At 41.7% G+C, this 21,117-nt stretch overlaps 1 protein-coding gene across 1 annotated transcript in view; it reads right to left on the bottom strand.

Annotated features, from left to right (window-relative positions):
- The window catches only part of col27a1a (collagen, type XXVII, alpha 1a), a 209,378-nt gene that overhangs the window by 121,612 nt on the left and 66,649 nt on the right, over positions 1–21,117 (bottom strand). Inside the window, exons 15-23 of the mRNA XM_038970195.1 lie at positions 16,490–16,543; positions 13,677–13,721; positions 10,838–10,891; positions 10,428–10,472; positions 9,026–9,079; positions 8,740–8,793; positions 5,692–5,745; positions 2,296–2,349; positions 1,890–1,934 (exon numbers count right to left, since the gene is read on the bottom strand). Of these exons, the coding sequence (XP_038826123.1) occupies positions 1,890–1,934; positions 2,296–2,349; positions 5,692–5,745; positions 8,740–8,793; positions 9,026–9,079; positions 10,428–10,472; positions 10,838–10,891; positions 13,677–13,721; positions 16,490–16,543 (459 nt within the window). The remainder of the gene's footprint in view (positions 1–1,889; positions 1,935–2,295; positions 2,350–5,691; positions 5,746–8,739; positions 8,794–9,025; positions 9,080–10,427; positions 10,473–10,837; positions 10,892–13,676; positions 13,722–16,489; positions 16,544–21,117) is intronic.

Below are 21,117 nucleotides of genomic sequence, written 5' to 3'. Positions count from 1 at the left end.
TTATTAACCCTGTTATTAGCAGGACAATATATATTGGTCCTATTGGTCATGGCGCACAATGGGATTGCCTTGCAGTTCTCCAGCTGTATCCACTGAAAGCGTGCGAGGTTCAAGGCACGAGGGCAGGGGGCATGGGATGGGCTGCAGAGCCGTGCACAGACGGACCTAGCCCATGGGAAAGACGGACCTAGCCCATGGGGAAGGAAGGAGGAGGAGGGGGGGGTGGATACCAAATGAGAAAACACCCCACTCTGACCATTTTACTTGCCCTAGCAGAGCTGGTTAGTCTGTTTTCATGTTATCTAGAGTGTTGGTGACTGTAACTGTGCTGCTGGCAACAATTTAATTCTGCTTTTTTGCAAGAGTGCTCAGAAATCAGAGTAGATGGCAATACTGTATTTACGAACGCACCCGAAATGGTTACTTGCATAGTGGACTCTTTTGTTAAGACATGTAGCTAGCTAGTTAAACAATGAACCATAATCCCATGATGTTACTACCCTGCATGAATCTGCAGGTAGCTAACCAACCAGGTTCAATGTTAGCTAGCTAACATTAGGCTATAGCTAGCCAAGCAAATGGCTCTGAGCTATGAATAATAAGATCATAACGTAACGTTAGCTAGCTAACAGTACACTAACTTTAAATTAAACAACTTTGTCGAAATTAGAAATGTGCAATATCTGACAATGTAGCTAGCTAGACTATCTTACCCGTCCGTATACATCATTCATGGATGGACGCGTCTCCTGTCCAATGCCATGGTTGCCCTTAGTTTGAAGATGTTATCTGGAAACAGGTGTTTTCTGCATCTCCTTAGCTATCACACTCGAATTCCACTGATTTAAAAACTCAGACCTCCAGAAAGTGGAGAGGAACACTTATGCTGTCACGACTCCGACCGAAGGTGGCTCCCCTTCCCGTCCGGGTGGCACTCGGCGGTCGTCGTCGCCGGCCTACTAGCTGCCACTGATTCTTTCCTCCCCCTCCTTGTCTGTTTATTGGTTACACCTGTTATGCGTTTGTGGTGATTAGTTGGGCTTTATTAGTCAGCCGGCCCGCCTGTTTCTTTGTGTGGGATTGTTTGTTGTAACATTTGTGTATGTTGGAGACGAACGTGTTTGTTCCTGTTCGTGGGTTTTGCTGGACTGTTTAAGTCCCCGTGTTTGGGGCATTTGTTTTTTTAGCATTTTAGCATCGTGGGGTGGCCTATGTCCGCCGTGTGTGCATTAAAGAGCACTACCTTGAACTCTCTGTTTCCTGCGCCTGACTTCACACCCACGACACCCAGATCGTTACATATGCAGTTTTACTACATGATACATTTTTTTAAAAGCCGCGTTAGACAGGATTACCTAGACATACTGACCAGCTCAAATAGACAGACGGGTGCTATATGGCAGACAAATCCAAACTCATCTCTCGGCATGTCCAGCCAAATCATTATCTCAGCCAATTATGGCTAGTGGGAAGGTTGCTGACTTTTTCTGTGGCTAAACCAACTAGGCTCGTAATTTAACAATTTTATTCATACTTACAGATGGCATACAATTTTGTTAAGGCACATGAAAGTTCAAATGTTCGAGAAGGCATTTCTGCCTAAAAAAGAGTTAACGTTCAAACGACTCTCCTGTGAAGTAGTGACCCGCGACATATGTCTAGCTTCCTGAAACGGGTCACAAATGTGGAAAAAGTCAAGGGGTCTGAATACTTTCCGAAGGCACGTGCACATATTTATTCCATAGCGCAGTGAGAAGCGAGTGTGAGTTACAGGAGCCAGAGGGGCTGTGCTGAGATAAAAAGCTCAGTTAAAAATAAAAAACAGGCAGCCACAATGATCCCCGCTATCTTCACTTCCCCTTTCCCGTTTTCATCCAATCACCACTCACCTCCAGTCCTGTCAGACCCAGTGGTCCAAGTGGGCCCTCATCTCCCTGAAAACAGTGATAATGTCATTAGCGTTTATCTTTTATTAAAATGAAACACAGTTACTGTGGCTGCATCCCAAATGGCACAATATACTTGTGACATATGCCCTTGGTGAAAAGAAGTGCATTATAAATAGGACACAACATGTATATGGAGCTGGTTGTCCTCACGGTTGTTTCAGGAGCAGTGGTGCACAACTCCAGTCCTTGTAGCATTTTGTGACTACTGAACATGACCCCAGCCAATCAGCAACAGGGTCAGTAAAACCACAGAGAGCAATAAAAACCACCGGGACAGCAGAACTCATGGACTGGGGTTTGCCCACCCCTGGCATAAAACAAGCTGCTGTATCATATCATACTGTACCTCTAGCCCGGGCACCCCTCTAGGACCAGGCAACCCCCTCACTCCTGGCTTTCCCTGCAGGACATTACAAAACATTTTACAAAGGCAGAATGTGCAGTATCATAACCAAAAGCAGGCACTTCTTCATGCTCATCACCTACTGTGTCTCCCCCCATGAAAGAATACTTCAGTTTTCTATAGAATACTACAGTACTTAATCGAGAATTCTATAGATCTCTGTAGTAACCTGTAGCATACTGTAGATACTATACTCCACCCTGTAGTATCCCTCGATCATGCGTAGTACTACTTAGTATTGAATTTTGTAGTATACTATACTACACACTGTAGTATCCAATCGTGTAGTTCTTACTATATGTTGATCGTGTAGTTCTTACTGTAGAACAGGGGTGTCAAACTAATTTCGCCCTGGGGGCTGCATTTGGTCTTCAACAAGGTCCGTCGGGCCGCACTGAAAATGTGTTATATTTCCTCGGCATAAACATTTGCATAATATAGTCCTCTATCCTGGGGAGGCAGGTAGCCTAGTGGTTAAAGCATTGGACTTGTAACCGAAAGGTTGCAAGATTGAATCCCCAAGCTGACAAGGTAAAAATCTGTTGTTCTGCCCCTGAGCAAGGCAGTTACCCCACTGTTCCTAGGCCATCATTGAAAATAAGAATTTGTTCTTAACTGACTTGCCTAGTTAAATAAAGGTAAAATATCCTTCATTTTTGGAATTTTCCATACTTCCTGACTGTCTAGCTTTACTTCCGGTGATTATTAGCGAGCTGTGCACATTCAGTAAATTGTATAAATGTAGGTCCATTATAATTTCTAGACAGTTTAGATTTGGTTTTAGTCATTTAAAAGTACATCTAAAAAATGTAATTCTGTAGTAAACTGTAGATACCTGTATTGCTTTACCAAGCAAATGGGCAGTAACTGCTAATTAGGTCGAAAATGAGTTAGTCATTTTTGATACATTAAATACATGCGTGGACAAGTATCCTGCCTCTATTGTAATTGTGTTTTGGAGAAAATCGGGGTCATGTTAGCAGTACCTGCATAAAGTTACTGTGAAACCAAAGTAAATAAAAGTCATTTTTCTCAGTTCCACACTATGAACAGTTACTGCCTTTTTATACTATACATTATAAACCAGGTAGTTTGGGTCCTGGATGCTGATTGGCTGAAAGCTGTGGTATATCAGACAATAGACCACGGTTATGATGCAACATTACTCGTTTACTCTAATTATGTCGGTAGTCCGTTTATAATAGCAATACGGAACCTCTGGGTTTTATGGTATTTGGCCTATATACCATACCACGGCTAAGGACTGTGTCCAGGCACTCAGCTTTGCGTTGTGTATAAGAACAGCCCTTAACCTCTGGCCTTATTGTTTAACTGTAGTATCCCTCGATCATGTGTAGTACTTAATATACAATACTACAGTATTATCCACAAAAACACTCTGTAGTGTTTAAATACTAATACATCTTTTAACTATTGTACTACTACAGCATTTAATTTGCATATACCCCACCCATTCCCAACCCTCATATTCTAACTTGTGCCACCCATGAGTGAGAAACCTACATGCCAAGTATAGACAGGGTTGGGGAGTAACATCTCTTACATGTAAGGGATTACAAGAAACTGGCATCTGTTACCAGCAACATTTTTTTTTTATCAGATTACAGACACTTTTGAAAAACTAGAGGATTACTTCGAGGATTACTTTTAAATTCAGAAAGGATGTTTGATTCTCTGCTCTCAATGACATTCAAATCAGCATTGAAAAAAGACGCAAGTTTAAGTTAGTTCCACCTCTGCGAGTCTGACCACAAGTCAGAGACCACTATGATGACGTTTTGTTACTACTGACTACTTTAGGACTACGTTTTGTGACTACTTTTGGGGCGGCAGATAGCCTAGTGGTTAGAAAGTTTGGCAAGTAACCGAAGGATTGCTGGATGGAATCCCGAGCTGACAAGATCAAAATCTGTCTTTCTGCCCCTGAACAAGGCAGTTAAACCACTGTTCCCTGGAAAGCTGTCATTGTAAATAAGAATGTGTTCTTAACCTTTATTTAACTAGGCAAGTCAGTTAAGATAAAAATGACACACCAAATTTGTTTCATGGATCGTGGGCAAAGAGCAGGAATAGGCTTTTGTAGCTATGTCTTCCAATGGTGCGACTGCTGTCGGCATCCAAAGATTATCAAACATCTAAAGACGATAAGGAAATGACTTATTATTGATATCTCCATAGCGCATTGATGTGAATCACAATGCTGCTCTCTCATTTAGCTATTTGCGCCTTACGGATTGTGGTTGCTGTGGATGGCTGTTCACCAATCGAAATGTGCATTTGAACCCAATCAGGGTTGAATTCAAGAAGTTTAAGCTGCCTATCAATCATTGTTTTCGAAACCAGTGGACAGCCAGTGAAAAATGCGCTCTTGCAACAGCTGCACAGTGCAGCTCCCAACCTGTGGAATAAAAGTGGGGCTTTTATTGCTCAATCTAATTTAAGCTGATAAAAAAAAAAAAAAATCCATAGGCCTAATGGACACATGCTCAAACTTGCAGACTTTTGATCAATTTAAAGGAGAAATCTGTAGTCTCTACATCCATTTTTGGACTTATAAATTACATATATTAATGTAAAGATATAATTTAAACATATTATTATATGTAGTAGAAAGCGATGGGTTAGAAGAAGCATACATACACAACCCATCAAGTAAAATGTAACATCCATAAATGGCCAGCTATGTAAACTTTAACAATGATTTAATCTGCAATAGATGTTGTTCAATTGGTAACACAAATTGTTGTCTTCTTCTAATGCCTCTTAATGGGAAAGTAATCTAAAAGTAACTGAATGTAATCCGATTATGTTACTGAGTTTGGGTAATCCAAAAGTTACGTTACTGATTAGAATTTTGGACAGGTAACTACTAACTGTAACGAATTACATTTAGAAAGTAACGTACCCAACCTTGAGTATAGAACATATATTGTGTTCTATACAGGTTACAGAAAAGAGCAGAAGCGCTGAACAAGCGGTTCAGACTGCAGTCCTACCTACGAACAGGTTATGGAAAGTTTGCTCTTTTAGTATTTGTAGAAGCCCCCACTTCTATGTCAAAGATAATAAATCAAAAACCCAATAGTAAATACTACAGATATGCCTGAAATACTATAGTTTTTTAACTATGGTAATAGTGCAGTATTTATACTTTAGTAAACTGTATGCAATGTCTGCAAAATGTTTGCAAAAACAATACTAGTCTGCAGTAATACAGTAATACTACAGTATTTATACCATAGTATGCATTCGTATTTTTTCATGTGGGTCATACTAACATTCAACAGATCCCAAAAAGAACAAAAGTTATTTACTCACATTTGGGCCTTCTAAGCCATTATCTCCAGGAGGCCCAATGTCTCCAGGGAAACCCTGTGATTTAGAGAGAAAAGGGAACATATTTATGTTGTTGTTGTTGTGTACTTGTGTGTGTGTGTGTGTGTGTACATGCATGTGTGCATGTGTACTGTAAGTGGCTACCTCTGCTCCTGGAAGGCCAGGTACAGCATCAGGCCCTCTCTCTCCTGGCCTGCCCTGGGAGTAGGAGGGAAATGCAAGGAAAATTAAAGCTGCAAGCTGTGCCACCATCAGCACAAAGTGGACATATTGCCCTAGGATGCGCTACTTCTGTACTCCTTACCATGCTTGCCAAATATCACAACTAAAAATTAAACAGATCATACAATATTTTAGACAATTTGAGACAATTATTTATGATACAGACTACTTTAAATGTCTTCTTCTCCAGAACCGCTCGACTGATCAGTGCCAAATTTGGTACATGGCGTCTACGGATGCACATATTCAAACAATATGCCCGCAATAAGCCAATGTGCCTGCATTAATGATTGTTCCTGTCCAACAGCATGTCCAGCAGCCTATTCAGACCCCTTAAATTTTCCCACATTTTGTTACATTACAGCCTTATTTTAAAATGGATAAAATGCAAAATAAAATCTCATCAATCTACACACAATACCCCAGAATGACAATGCAAAAACAGGTTTTTAGAATTTCTTGCAAATTCATTACATATAAAAACCGGAAACATTTACATGAGCATTCAGAACCCTTTACTCAGTACTTTGTTGAAGCACCTTTGACAGCAATTACAGCCTCGAGCCTTCATGGTATGATGCTACAAGCTTGGCACACCTGTATTTGGGGAGTTTCAACAATTCTTCTTTGCAGATCCTCTCATGTTCTGTCTGGTTGGATGGGGAGCGTCGCTGCACAGTTATTTTCAGGTCTCTCCAGAGATGTTTGAATGGGTTCAAGTCCGGGCTCTGGCTGGGCCACTCAAAGACATTCAGAGACTTGTCCCTAAGCCAATCATGTGTTGTCTTGGCTGTGTGATTAGGGTCATTGTCCTGTAGGAAGGTGAACCTTCGCCCCAGTCTGAGGTCCTGAGCGCTCTGGATTAGGTTTTCATCAAGGATCTCTCTATACTTTGCTCCGTTCACCTTTCCCTTGATTCTGACTGGTCTCCCACTCCCTGCCGCTGAAAAACACCCTCACTTCATGATGCTGCGATCACCATGCTTCACCGAGGGATGTTATTGGCCAGGTGATGAGCGGTGCCTGGTTTCCTCCAGATGTGACGCTTGGCATTCAGGCCAAAGAGTTCAATCTTGGTTTCATCAGATCATAGAATCTTGTTCTCATTGTCTGAGAGTCCTTTATGTGCCTTTTAGCAAACTCCAAGCAGGCTGTCATGTGCCTTTAACTGAGGAATGGCTTCCATCTGGCCACTCTACCAAAAATGCCTGATTGGTGGAGTGCTGCAGAGATGGTTGTCCTTCTGCAAGGTTCTCCCATCTCCACAGAGGAACTCTGAAGCTTTGTCAGAGTGACCATTGGGTTCTTGGCCACCTCCCTGACGAAGGCCCTTCTCCCCCGATTTCTCAATTTGGCCGGGCTGCCAGCTCTAGTCAGAGTCTTGGTGGTTCCAAACTTCTTCCATTTAAGAATGATGGAGGCCACTGCGTTCTTGAGGACCTTCAATGCTGCAGAAAGCTTTTGGTACCCTTCCCCAGATCTGTGCCTCGATACAATCCTGTCTTGGAGCGCTAAAGGGAAAGGGGGATACCTAGTCAGTTGTACAACTGAATGCCTTCAACTGAAATGTGCCTTCCGCATTTAACCCAACCCATCTGCGGACAATTCCTTTGACCTCATGGCTTTTTCTTTGCTCTGACATGCATTGTCAACTGTGGGACCTTATATAGACAGGTGTGTGCCTTTACAAATCATGTCCAAAAAATTGAATTTACCACAGGTGGACTCCAATCAAGTTGTAGAAACAGCTCAAGGATGATCAATGGAAACAGGATGCACCTTAGCTGAATTTCGAGTCTCATAGCAATGGGTCTGAATACTTATGTAAATAAGGTATTTCTGTTTTTTATTTTTAATACATTTGCAAAGATATATTTTTTTTTAAATAGCTTTTGCTTTGTCATTATGGAGTATCGTGAGTAGATTGATGTGGATTATTATATTTTAATACATTTTAGAATAAGGCTGTAACTTAACAAAATCTGGAAAAAGTTAAGGGGTCTGAATACTTTCCGAATGCACTGTACATACATATTTATGTATGTGAAATGTTTAATCGTGAAACACTATCAATACTCCTGATGCACATCTTCAGGTACTACTCATAAACACTACTCATTATCCTGATGAAGACAGCTTGCCTGTCGAAACGTTGGACATGACATTTTTGCATCTGAGCTCTTAGAGTGTGCGGCTCTCCTTTATTTTCAAGTTTTCCACTCCGCTAGCCAGCACCTAAATAGGTGTGTGTTTCTTTTTCCTCTAGACTACTCAAACACAGGCCCCATAGCGCCACCATCAGGACAAATTGAACACATCGCTCTAGGATGAGCTGCTTCTGTTACTCCTTACCACGCTTGCCAAATATATGAACACAACATCAAACAGATCATACAATATGCCTTACAGGAATTTTGGACCAATAACTAAAAGCCACATAACAATTCACATTTACTGTTGCTGCATGATTATTTTCCTGCCACGTGGTCCCATGTTGCTCAGTTGGGTAGAACATGGTTGTGGGTTGGACTCCCACAAGGGACCAGTACGAGAAAGCATGAAAATGTATGCTCTCACTACTCTAAGTCGATCTGGATAAGAGTGTCTACTAAAACGTCATGTGAAACTGGCTTAAATTAAGTTATGGCATCTATTTTGTTCATTAGTCCACTATTAATAACATCTTCAAAGAATTGTGCATATCAATTCGAGCACTTTCAGTACAGAGCAAAAACGGTGATGATGATGCATTTTGCATGGCCAAACTAAAATCCTTATCCCAAAGCAATTCATAGCGGGAGAACTCACCTGAAGTCCTGGTTTTCCTCTGGTACCTGGCAACCCTGGAGTACCCTGAACACCCTGTTAGATACACAGACCCCAATTATCTTAATAAACTCAGCAGCAACAGAACTACTCTGAAAGCATGATATCCAATGAGATCGATGGGAACTTCACCAGCCGTCAGACATGCACGACTTTGGTTCACATCTCCAAGGCCAAGGCTCTGTGTGTGAGTGTGTACATTTGCTTGGGCAGTCGGAGGTCAGCGGAGAGGAAATTAAAGGGTTAACCTGGGGGGTTTGGGTTCTACCTTGTCTCCTTGGAAGCCGATCTTTCCCTGCTCTCCATGAAGCCCAATGTCACCCTAATGTGGTTGGAGGAAGTGAAAGAATGGAGGGGGAAAGAGAGAACACCGTTAGCAAAAGTGAAATGTCTGCGTTCTATTGCTCATATTCAACATTTTACCACAAGACAATACTCATTACAACTTTGCAACGATTAGCATTCCCTATACCCGATCACTAGGGTTGGGTAGGTTACTTTCTAAATGTAATCTTTTACAGTTAGTAGTTACCTGTCCAAATTTTTAATCATTAACGTAACTTTTGGATAAACCACACTCAGTAACGCATTTTGATTACATTCAGTTACTTTTCCCCCTTAAGAGGCATTAGAAGAAGACAAAAATGTATGTTACCAATTGAACAACACCTACTGTAGGATAAATCAATGTTAAAGTTTACATAGCTGGCCATATATGGATGTTACATTTTACTTTATGGGTTGGTCATGTAGGCTTCTTCTAACCCATCGCTTTCTACTACATATAATAATACGATTAAATTATATATTTACATTAAAAACCAAAGTCTATCAGAATTCCAGTAATTTCAATAAATGTTATCCCCTCCGAGTGGCACAGCGGTCTAATACACCTGTTCCACGTGGTGCTGATGCCAATGAGTAAATGTATGGATGTAGTAACATCCATCCATATGTCTCTGACACTCAATTCAATAGATGAGTTCACCGGGGCATGTTTAAGCAATACGGCACGAGAGTGTGTGGTATATGGCCAATATACCACAGATAAGGGCTGTTCTTATACCACGACGCAACGCGGAGTGTCTGGACACAGCCCTTAGCCGTGGTATATTGGCCATATATCACAAACCCGAGGTGCCTTATCAACGTAATTAGAGCAGTAAAAATACATGTTTTGTCATACCAGTGGTATATTGGCTGTGAGCCAATCACCATTCAGGGATCGAACCACCCAAATTAAGAACAAGAGAGAACAGGGAGGGGAGTGTTGGCTTCCTTGACTTACTGTATGATGGCCTATATTTACTTTACTTTATTAAGGTTATTTTTACAAGGACAATGTAGATTAATCAACATTTCTGTAAAAATGCCGGTTTTAACAATTGTGTATGTGTGACTACCAAAATATCAGTTTATCACCTTACATGCTAAGCTAAGGCAACAAGTCTCACTTGTACTTACACTAGGCCAGGGTTGTGTTCATTAGGCACTAAACAGAAGACAACTTAATGTAACATGGAGCTACTACCTGGACTCATAATTTTTGTTTTCCGTCGAAAAAAAGGATTATGTTGTGTGACCTAATGAACATGACCAGTACATTATCCAGTACATTATCCATCACATGCTGCTCAATCACAGGCCAATAACGGGAATATTCAGATCACCTTATCACCTTTCAGTCCTGGTTCTCCTGGGTTGCCGGGCACCCCCTGCAAGAAACACACACACATATAGAGATTGGGACCAATCAAACTGTCCCCTTTCCTGTCTGGCCTGTCCCACCCCAATAAATCAGTAACTTAGTATTATTCACTATATTATTGTGGAGCTGCACTGGTCAACAACTGCACTGACAGCTATAAACTGTTTGTTAAAGTTCCACGAAGGCATCTAATTAAATTGGCAGTATTATTCCATATAGTATAGATAGGACAACAGTAACTCACTACTTTAACAGGAGCAGAAACTCATATTTTCCCAGATGTACAGTATACTACTACACTAGTGGGGTTATAAAGGAGTAAGGTAGGTGCAATGGCCCTCTGTGTGTGTGTGTGTGTGTGTGTGTGATCACCTTCAGTCCATTGGGTCCTAGAAGGCCCACCTTCCCATTAGGTCCCATGTCACCCTGAGGCCAGAAGGAGAGAGACACAAAGCCATATTAATGTCCTGATAATCTGGTCTGTAAAAAGCCAATTTAACCAATTGCTTAATCAGTGTTATTATGCGAGTTTAGTGGACTTCAGAAGGACAAGACTTTGAGCTAATGTGTTAAAGTGTGTTGACTCAACAAACTCTGCTTGAAGTGAGCTGAATTTGAAAAAGCTTGTTGAGTAAAATTACAAATTCATGTTTGCCTTTGGAAGGCAACACTGTATGTTTGTTCAGCTACAGTACATGTCCAAATGTTGAGAAAAGTCACACTCCCATTGCAGCTGGTTGCCTTACAATTGTTAATTTAATCAACAAACTCTACTCGAATTGAGCTGAATTTCAACAAGCTTGTTGAGTAAAATGACAAATGTACATTACCCTGGCAGTTATTCTCAATATAGGTTAGAGATAATAAAAATGTCAAATTGTTGGATATCCTCACTCTGACTGGATTCCAATAGGAATATACATTACTTTGCAAGCCAGCATAATGCAACTTTTAGACCACTGCTTTAGGGTGTACAGTAACTAGGCCCTCAAAGGCCTTATGATATATGTTATATATTGTCATAAATACTTACATTTTACACGGGGACATATGCAAATAATGTTGAATAAATTCTCAAGATGAAATGAATGTTCACTCAACCTAAAATTCAAAGTTGAGTGAACATACAACTCAACTTGAGAATGTATGTTAGTACAGCTATATGCTACAAAACTCACAATCCTATCACAGCTGGTTGCCTTACAATTGTACGTTGAATCACCCCCCCAAAAATGTACAATGTAGGCGACCTGGAACGCACCCCTTGAGGAAGGAAATCAGGAAGTGTTTCTGTCACGTTCCTGACCTGTTTTCTGTTGTTTGGTATGTGTTTAATTGGTCAGGGCGTGAGTTTGGGTGGGTAGTCTATGTTATGTGTTTTCTATGTTGGGTTAATGGGTTGCCTGGTATGGCTCTCAATTAGAGGCAGGTGTTTGGCGTTTCCTCTGATTGAGAGTCATATTAAGGTAGGTTGTTTCACATTGTTTGTTGTGGGTGGTTGTCTTCCGTGTCAGTACATGTTACCACACGGGACTGTTTCGGTTTGTCTGTTCCTGTTCGTGTGTTCTTCGTTTCATGTAAGTTCGTAAGTTTAGGTCTGTTTAGTTCGTTTTGTTATTTTGTATTTCTAAAGTGGATTTCGTTTCGTCTTTGTCTTGTTAAATAAATCATTATGAATTCACACCCCGCTGCACTTTGGTCCAATCCTTGCTACTCCTCTTCGGATGAAGAGAAGGAGGAAGCCCGTTACAGTTTCACAATTCAAAACACTGTCAAGTGTTACTCTAATGATAGTGAATATCTTCCAGCTAGTTCCTCTGTTCCTAGGTATAAGCACCAAATACATAGATTGGGTGTATTGGGTTGGAGATTAATTTAATTACATTTTCCTGCCTTTGAGAGCATGGCGTTAGCTGGATCTGTGTGTGTGTGTGTGGCTGTGTGTGTGTGTGTGTGGCTGCGTGTGAATGCATGCTTTGAGTTTCATTCAGTTAGGAGGTCCCTCTAAGTTCGAGGATTCAGAACTGGGTGTCCCAAAAGAAGAGTATTACTTTCCTTCTCTCCAGTGTGTGTTCAAGTTTGCTCAAATTCGAGACATGATCCAAGTCTTTGACGGCCATTACAAAGGAGTCTTATTAGAAAGAATCCTGTGCTCGATTGAAGGCCTGCAGATAATGTTGACCTATGCGCATTCAAACAGTAGCAAATGGGCCACGGCAACTGTCACAGGCTGGATCCCAAATGGTGCAACGGTGGGGTGTCGGCTCGAAAATGGCAGTTGTATATTTACAAGCAAACAGAAATGTGGCTCGGTGGCAGAGGAAAGGGCTGCTGTGTTTACCACCAGGATCAGGTGGATGCCTAGTCAGACTGAGACTAAGGGCACAGCTGTAATTAGAGGCCCTCAGTATTTCCAAGTATAGGCCTGCTGGTGGCTGAGGATAGAGTAGGGGGAGCTGCGAGGAACAAAGCGGACGGGAGAAAACTAGGGAAACGTTATAGTCAGATGCAATTTCGCCCATGACGGAGGAACTGGCTCTTTATAAAGCCAAATTAGAAAGGAATCAGAGGACACAGCGTGCACACCCCAATATTCTCTCATTCCTCCTTTAGTGTGCACTTGTTCACTACTTCTCAACAATTTAAAAGCATTGGATTGGTGCTGAGGGAGTTTCCATCTACCAGTAATTCCCTTTCAAATCCATGAAGGGAAGTGAACAAATGCACACTTGGGGAGAAAGGAGAGATCATTGGGATGTACCCAGCAGCTCCCTTGTTAGTCTCTGGGGGAATTGGTGTAGATTGAAGGCCGTGTGCTGTTTGGAGTGTCATTTATAGATCCCAGGCAGGATAAAAGAAGGGAAGGCCATTCTGTCACGGGGCTTCTGAGATGCCTTTGGGTCGTGTCGTGTGGCCAACAAAAAGCCCCCCCACGGGGCACAGACGTCAATTCAAAGTGGAAAAAACGTTGATTCAATCAGTGTGTGCCCAGTGGGAAAATATGGGCCAGGCAGTAAGTCATTCTGAACATATCCAACCAATGAAAAGACTTACAGTACATTAAACGGCTCTCCACGCCTTTTGAAGATATGGTCTTCAAAGCCAGTGTTGGGTGGAAATGGATGTTGACACCCGTGCACACAAACCAATAAAACAAACATAAAAATGGTACACAGAAGCAAACAGAGGCACAGACACAGTTTATACTTACAATAAGTCCAAGAACTCCATTAGGACCACAGGCTCCAAGCAAACCCTTGGAGAGGAAAGAGGAAGAGAGGAAGTGTGATTGTGAGAGCGCTAGAGAGAGAGAGAGAGAGAACAGGTTTCTGGGGATATATGCTGGATCCATCTGTAAATAGCCCACCCGATCTACCTACCTCATCCCCATATTGTTTTTATTTACTTTTCTGCTCTTTTGCACACCAGCATCTCTACTTGCACATCATCATCTGCTCATTTATCACTCCAGTGTTAATCTGCTAAATTGTAATTACTTCGCTTCGGTGGCCTATTAATTGCCTGCCTCACGCCATTTGCACACCCTGTATATAGACTTTCTTTTTTTTCTATTGTGTTATTGACTGTACGCTTTTTTATTCCATGTGTAACTCTGTGTTGTTGTTTGTGTCGCACTGCTTTGCTTTATCTTGGCCAGGTCGCAGTTGCAAATGAGAACTTGTTCTCAACTAGCTTACCTGGTTAAATGAAGGCGAAATCACATTTTAAAAATGACCTGCTTTTTTTTAACAAACACGCTCAGAAGAGTGTTTAGTGAAGACTAAGGAAGGGGGTGGTGAGGGACATTTGTGTGTGTGCGAATGTTAGTGCATGCTCGTGCATGTGTGAGAGCAGGTGAATTGGGAGCTAGGCCCGCTGTCCGTCCTGCTGCAGTTCATGTAATCTCCAGGTTCTATCTTCCCTGGCAATGCAAGAAGAGAACAGTTGCAGCGGGACACAGAGAGAGGATTGTTGACCCCCTGCCTCGCCCCCTCTGCTACGTGCCATGCCCATTTCCTCCTGCCTTGCAGCCCATGATGAAAGGATCACTTTATTCTCCTCTCCTTTTTCTGAAGAGAGGAGAGATGGAGGCTAGCCTCGCAGGAAGTCAAGAAACTCAAACGAGCTAAATTCCCTTTTCCAGAGGAAAAGTGAAAATAAAGTCAACTGAAAAGATAGCGGGACATGATCTGTGGAGATCCGCCCACCGGCCAAATTATTTCAGCCTTCATCAGCCAATCTGAGGTTGTTGTTGCATTCACCTTCCAATAGCAATAGCCTGACAGTTATTGTCACCCTTGATAAAGATGACCAAAAAAAGACTGTATAAAAGAAATAACGAAAATACTGAGCTATACTGAACAAAAGTATAAACGCAACATACAACAATTTCAAAGATTTTACTGCATTACAGTTCATTTAAGGAAATCTGTCAGTTGAAATAAATAAATTAGGATTTCATATGAGTGGGTATACAGATACGTTGTGTGACCACCATGTGCCTCAAGCAGCGCAACATCTCCTTCTATTAGAGTTGATCAGGCTGTATTGATTCAGTTTGCAGGATTGTTCTAAGATCCCTCACCATGTGTTCTCCAATCTCGTAAAACATTTTAGAAAAAGGCTCAGTGCCATTATCCCCGCAAGGGGAAGGTGGCAGAGTATTGAAAAAAAAGGTTGCCAATCATTTTGACCCTTATTTTTTTAAATAACTAGTAAAAAAAAAAAAAAATGAATTAGCATAAAATATCATTTCCAGATTTCTGGGGCATACAATATACACTATATATACACAAAAGCATGTGGACACCCCTTCAAATGAGTGAACGTAGCTATTTCAGCCTGAAACGTTGCAGACAGATGTATAAAAGAGAGCACACAGCAATGCAATCTCCATAGACAAACACTGGCAGTGCAGTAGAATGGCCTTACTGAAGAGCTCAGTGACTTTCAACAAGTCAGTTTGTCAGATTTCTGCCCTGCTAGAGCTGCAGAACTGATCGTCGAGAGTTTCATGAAATGGATTTCCATGGCCAGGCAGCCGCACAAAAGCCTAAAGTCAGCATGAGCATAGCCAAGCATCGGCTGCAGTGGTTGAAAGCTCTCCGCCATTGGACTCTGGAGTATTGGAAACGCGTTCAATGGATTGATGAATCACTCTTCACCATCTGGTAGTCCAACAGATTAATCTGGATTTGGCAGATGCCAGGAGAACACTACCTTCCCCAATGCATAGTGCCAGCTGTAATAATGGTCTGGGGCTGTTTTTCATGGTTTGGTCTAGGCCCCTTAGTTCGAAGGGAAATCTTAACGCTACAGCATACAATGACATTCTAGACAATTCTGTGCTTCCAACTGCAAATAGTCTGGGTAGCCATTTAAATAGCTGTTCAGGAGTGTTATGGCTTGGGGGTAGAAGCTATTTAGGAGCCTCTTGGACCTAGACTTGGCGCTCCAGTACCGCTTGCCGTGCGGTAGCAGAGAGAACAGTCTATGACTAGGATGGCTGGAGTCTGACAATTTTTAAGGCCTTGATGCCAATTAATGATGCCAATGGAAAAAAAAAATCAATATTACAAAAAACACATGCAGTATCATAAACCTTGTCTGTCCATCTGTATGTCCAAAAAGTATTTACAAAGAAAACATGGAAACACAGTCAATCTCTTGGATCCTTTGTGGTCAGAGAGGATTTTCTTATCATTGTTGAAAAGTATCACAGTCCACATTCCCACTGAGTGAAAAGCCAGGGGAAGAGTGTGTATGGGAGTGTGTGTGCGGTTGGTGTGGTGAGTTAAGTGCTCTTAAAGATTTCACTTCATTACACAGGTGAGAATGAGGTAAATGGAAAAGTATTTCACTGGGAAAGAGGGGATGTGGATGTGTACTATGTAGGACAGTGCCTGTGGAGGTTTTACACCTTCCTACATAGTGATGTGGGGTAAAGTAATATAGTATGCCTAGATAGAAACTGTATGGACCAATGCTGTGTGTGTGCGTGTTTGTTCACGAAAGGTCACTTACTGGGTCCCCGTCTGGTCCTGGTGGTCCTCTTTCACCAAAGTCTCCAGGAAACCCCTGGAGAGAGAGCAGCGTTAAAGCGACAATCTGCGATTGGTACATCCATTTGTACTAATAGTTCTACTAATCACAGTAGTTACATTTGTACTAATGCACAGTAGTTCTACTAATCACAGTAGTTACATTTGTACTAATGCACAGTAGTTCTACTAATCACAGTAGTTACATTTGTACTACTGCACAGTAGTTCTACTAATCACAGTAGTTACATTTGTACTACTGCATAGTATCACCAGGTCTGATTATAAAGAAAGTAAGAGTGCTACTGCTAGTCTGGTCCCAGACCTACAAGTGCTCCGATGGTCAGAGCAGATGGCAGAGGAGTTGGCTAAAGCACATACAGATCTGGAACCAGGCTAACTTTGACCCTGATGCTAATGCTGTTCAGAAATCAAAAACAAATCATGAAGACATCATCCCAATCTTTGTTTGCCCTTTGGCTTTGATTAGATTTTTTTATTCACTCTAGAAAAAACGTGTGCTAGTACAATGCATGCTAAATCAGGTTTTATAATCGACAATGGGCTATCACACTACAGAGTTGTTGAAAACGTTTGCATTCTACAGTATTTCACATTCAAACTCAATTTATCTTACATTTATTCATTTCAGGTCAGAAATAACTCTTACAGAATATCACAAATTCTGCCTTCAGATTATTATTACACAATACACTTTCATTTTAGTCACAGCAAAGCCATTGCAGTAATTGTATAGCTTCTAGTAATTGTAACATAAGTGAAATATAACATGACATATATTACATTCAAAAACATCTTCAAATCAGTAGCAAAATGACCCATTATTTGAAAGCACATAGCATAACGGGTGTGTACTGCTATCGCTCAATTTAGAAACAAACGGTTTACATTTTTTAAATGTATTTAACTTGGCAAGTCAGTAAAGATCAAATACCCCAGCCAAACCCGAATGACGCTGGGCCAATTTAATTGTGTACCGCCCTATGGGACTCCTAATCACAGCCGGTTGTGCTACAGCCTGGAATTGAACCGGGGTCTGTAATGACACCTCTAGCACTGAGATGCAGGGACTTAGGCCGCTGCGCCACTCAGGAGCCTGAGAACAACACAGCCAGCCAGTCAGTCCTGTTAGAAATAACCGAGTTGCTAATATGAGCTATGCTTGAGATGGGTGTTCTGAGGTTGTAGCTTCCCCTTACTGGAACAGGAGCAATGGCACTACACTAAACTAAACCATCCAGGAACACTTAATGTAATGGATGGGCTCTGCTCTTTTTCCTCTACAGTATGCCTTGTTTTAGAAGGCCAATTGCGAATGGTTCATTAGTCTTGATCGGGGTGGATGTGCAGAGCTGTGTATCATTAAATGCATATTTCTTACCAGATGGGTGTAATCTGCAGACAAAGCTTTCCTTGAGGTTTCATACTTTCATTCCGACACAAAGGTAATTTAGTTTTAGGAAGCCTTAGTCATAAATTGATAGAACTTTTTGTCAAACTTCATAATATTCCAAAGCTCAAAGGTATGTAAAGTTATGACACTTTCAGAGTCTCCATGAGTACATTAAACCCATATTAAAACATACTCCTGGACTAGAAAATTCTCAATAGATGCACTTGAGTCAAGGAGCGGGCTTAATCTGGGTTGGTTAAACTGCTGCAAAGTGCACAGATAATCCCATTTGAGAATGTCACTGACAGCACCTTAGACAGGTTAGCTGAGAACGTCACGAAAATGATGTGCACGCTTCAATGGGGCAGAAGTCTGCGTTGTTGTGATTCTGGATGGCCAGATAGCTAGCAACAATGACAAGAAGCTGTCGTGTGGGGAATGGTAGGTGGCTCGTTTCAGCTAGGGTTATCTTGTTCTTGATATCATGTCTTGTTTTGACGTGTTTTTGACTGATTGAATGTCTATGCTATTATGTTTAAAAATGACCTAGTTAGCTAACCAACAACTGCAACAATGTATTTGAGACAAGTGCTCATTGTGCACATTTATTTATATTTTCAATAAACATTGGAGACTAAATATTGTTTACATGTTGTCAACAATTTAAGCCAACCCTGTCTGTTTTACCCCACAGTTGAGCACGCAGCAGTTTTGTTTCTAAACAACAAAGTCTATTGAACACCCCTCTAAGCTCGCAGACGAGGAGAATCATAACACACTCACCTAGCGCCACATAACAAAAACAAAAAATGAGTGCATTTTACAGTGCCAGGAAATGAGCTGGAAAATCAGATGTCTAGATATTTATTTATTTTACGAGGCAAGTCAGTCAAGAACAAATTCTTATTTTCAATGACGGCCTAGTAACAGTGGGTTAAATGCCTTGTTCAGGGGCAGAACAGATTTTACCTTGTCAGCTCAGGGATTCGATCTTGCAACCTTTCAGATGAATGGAGATACTTTTGACAGGAAAATTCTGCCTGAGTGATATTTGTTGAGACCGCCGATTGCGGTTTCAAATGCATGGGGGGGGAACACGAGCAGACAAATTGTACTGCCTTAATTGCCAGCCCAATGACAAATCATACTATAATCACTGCCTTATGGAAGTGGAACAAATGTGGAAACAGACTTGTTGTGCCAAAAACACAACTCAAAGAGGCAGATTTGCTTTTTTCCCAACTCATTTAATGGATGACTGTTTTGAATTATGTCAGGTAGCCCTTTTCTTAAGCTATTGTGTCTGCAAAACTACATCACATTACTTTCGAGGAGTGTACTCTGTCAATCTGATTACTCTGGAGCTAAGTAAAAACACTAATTTATACAGGTCTTCAGTCTGCACCACACAATACTACACCAGAGGCTAAGCAAACTCACTGAATAATTTTAAGCCCAAAAATGGCATCTTAAATTGAAAATAACTTTAGTATCCAAATCTACCAAACTAACATCTAAACATGATTTGATTGGATAAAACGTAAAGGTCCCTGGGACTGTAGCTGAGCAGTACTCCAAGAGGGCAAGCAATGTGTCGTAAGGCTTGTACACATCGCAACGAAAGTGGATCTGGCATTCGTCTGCCGTGTTTTAGGGACCACCCTAAGGCATCCGATTTTTCCTGTGATTCCACATGTAAAATGGGCACGTACTCGATTCGCAAATTAGGTTCAGAGATCCTAAGTACTCTCTGCCAGCAAATGTCTGAGCCCTTAGGGATCCCCATATCCCGAATTAAAATGTCAATGTGTTGCGAATGCAATCTCTGGTAAAACTTTACTTAAATCCTGCAGGTACCCTACATGATCAAAAGTATGTGGACACATCTTGGACCATCTCATTCTAAAATCATGGGTATTAATGTGGAGTTGGTCACCCCCTTTGCTGCTATAACAGCCTCCACTCTTTTTTTTTGTGGGATCCAAGTGGTAGTTAGTCTTGTCTCATCGCTGCAACCCCCGTACGGACTCGGGAGAGGCGAATGTCGAGAGCCGTGCCTCCTCCGAAACACAACCCAGCCAAGCCGCACAGCCTCTTGACACAATGCCCGCTTAACACGGAAGCCAGCCGCACCAATGTGTCGGAGGAAACACCGTGCACCTGGCGACCGTGTCTGCGTGCACTGCGCCCAGCCTGCCACAGGAGTCGCAAAATGTGCGAGTGAGTGAGCGAGTGAGTACATACACTGCGATTATGTGCATTTTGTTTCTATGTGGATATAATTTATCATTGTCACAGGACAACATCCGAAATCTCTGCAGGCACAGGTCATCTTTCCACTCTGTCTGAAAAACTAAACAGCCTCTGTCAGCAAGTATTAAATGTCGGCAAACAATTGTAAGATCGTGAGAACAGAGTTTAGCAGTTAACAGACAGTCTGCTGAACCTAAAAAGGGAATCTGCGTACAGAGAATGGCTTTACCACTTGACATACTGTAAGTGAGGCAGTCAAAGATCCCTAGGGAATAGCTGACCTCTAGATGCGTCAGAGGGGAAGAGAGCATGCACACACTCAAAAACACAAACTGTACATATGCCAAAACAAAGAAAATGCCTGCACATACAAACGCTCCCTCATGAATGCAAGTGCATGCATACTATACACACAACCCCACTTAAAAGCTACCACATAAATAATAACCTCATTGGAGAATAGTTTTTTCTAAGCCGCGCTAGCGCTTCAACAACAGTGGCTTGCGTTTCTTTGTAAGTCTTATTTACTGAAAGCCAATAGGCAGCAGGCTGCATTGGCTTTCAGTAGTTCAGATGTGCAGAAGAGGTATGGAACGATGCCCACGTGAGACTCCAGCGCACAACCTGCCATCAGAAAGAGCAGGCGGATCACCACCGCAAGTGAGGCTCCCATGTTCCATCCTGGTAATCGCGTCTGGCTCTCCACCAGGAACCTCTATAAATAAAAACCTTTCCTTGACAGAAAAAATGTTTATCCTCTTTGACAGTGCATTTGTCAGTTCTTCCCTTTGTCACTAGAGGGCGATCAACCGATTTTTAGGGGCCTGTACTCCTGAAGTTGTTTATGTGCTTGCCAGTTAGCTAGCAGTTCTCAGCTGTTAGCAGCCAAATGGCTAGCAGTTTCTTAGTCATTACAAAAAAGTCAAGTACTGAATAATTTACTG

This window comes from Salvelinus namaycush, chromosome 31 (genome assembly GCF_016432855.1).
Source record: "Salvelinus namaycush isolate Seneca chromosome 31, SaNama_1.0, whole genome shotgun sequence".
NCBI classification, from domain to species: domain Eukaryota; kingdom Metazoa; phylum Chordata; class Actinopteri; order Salmoniformes; family Salmonidae; genus Salvelinus; species Salvelinus namaycush.
Note: the sequence above shows the minus strand (reverse complement) of the source record. Positions and strands in the feature narration are given on the sequence as shown.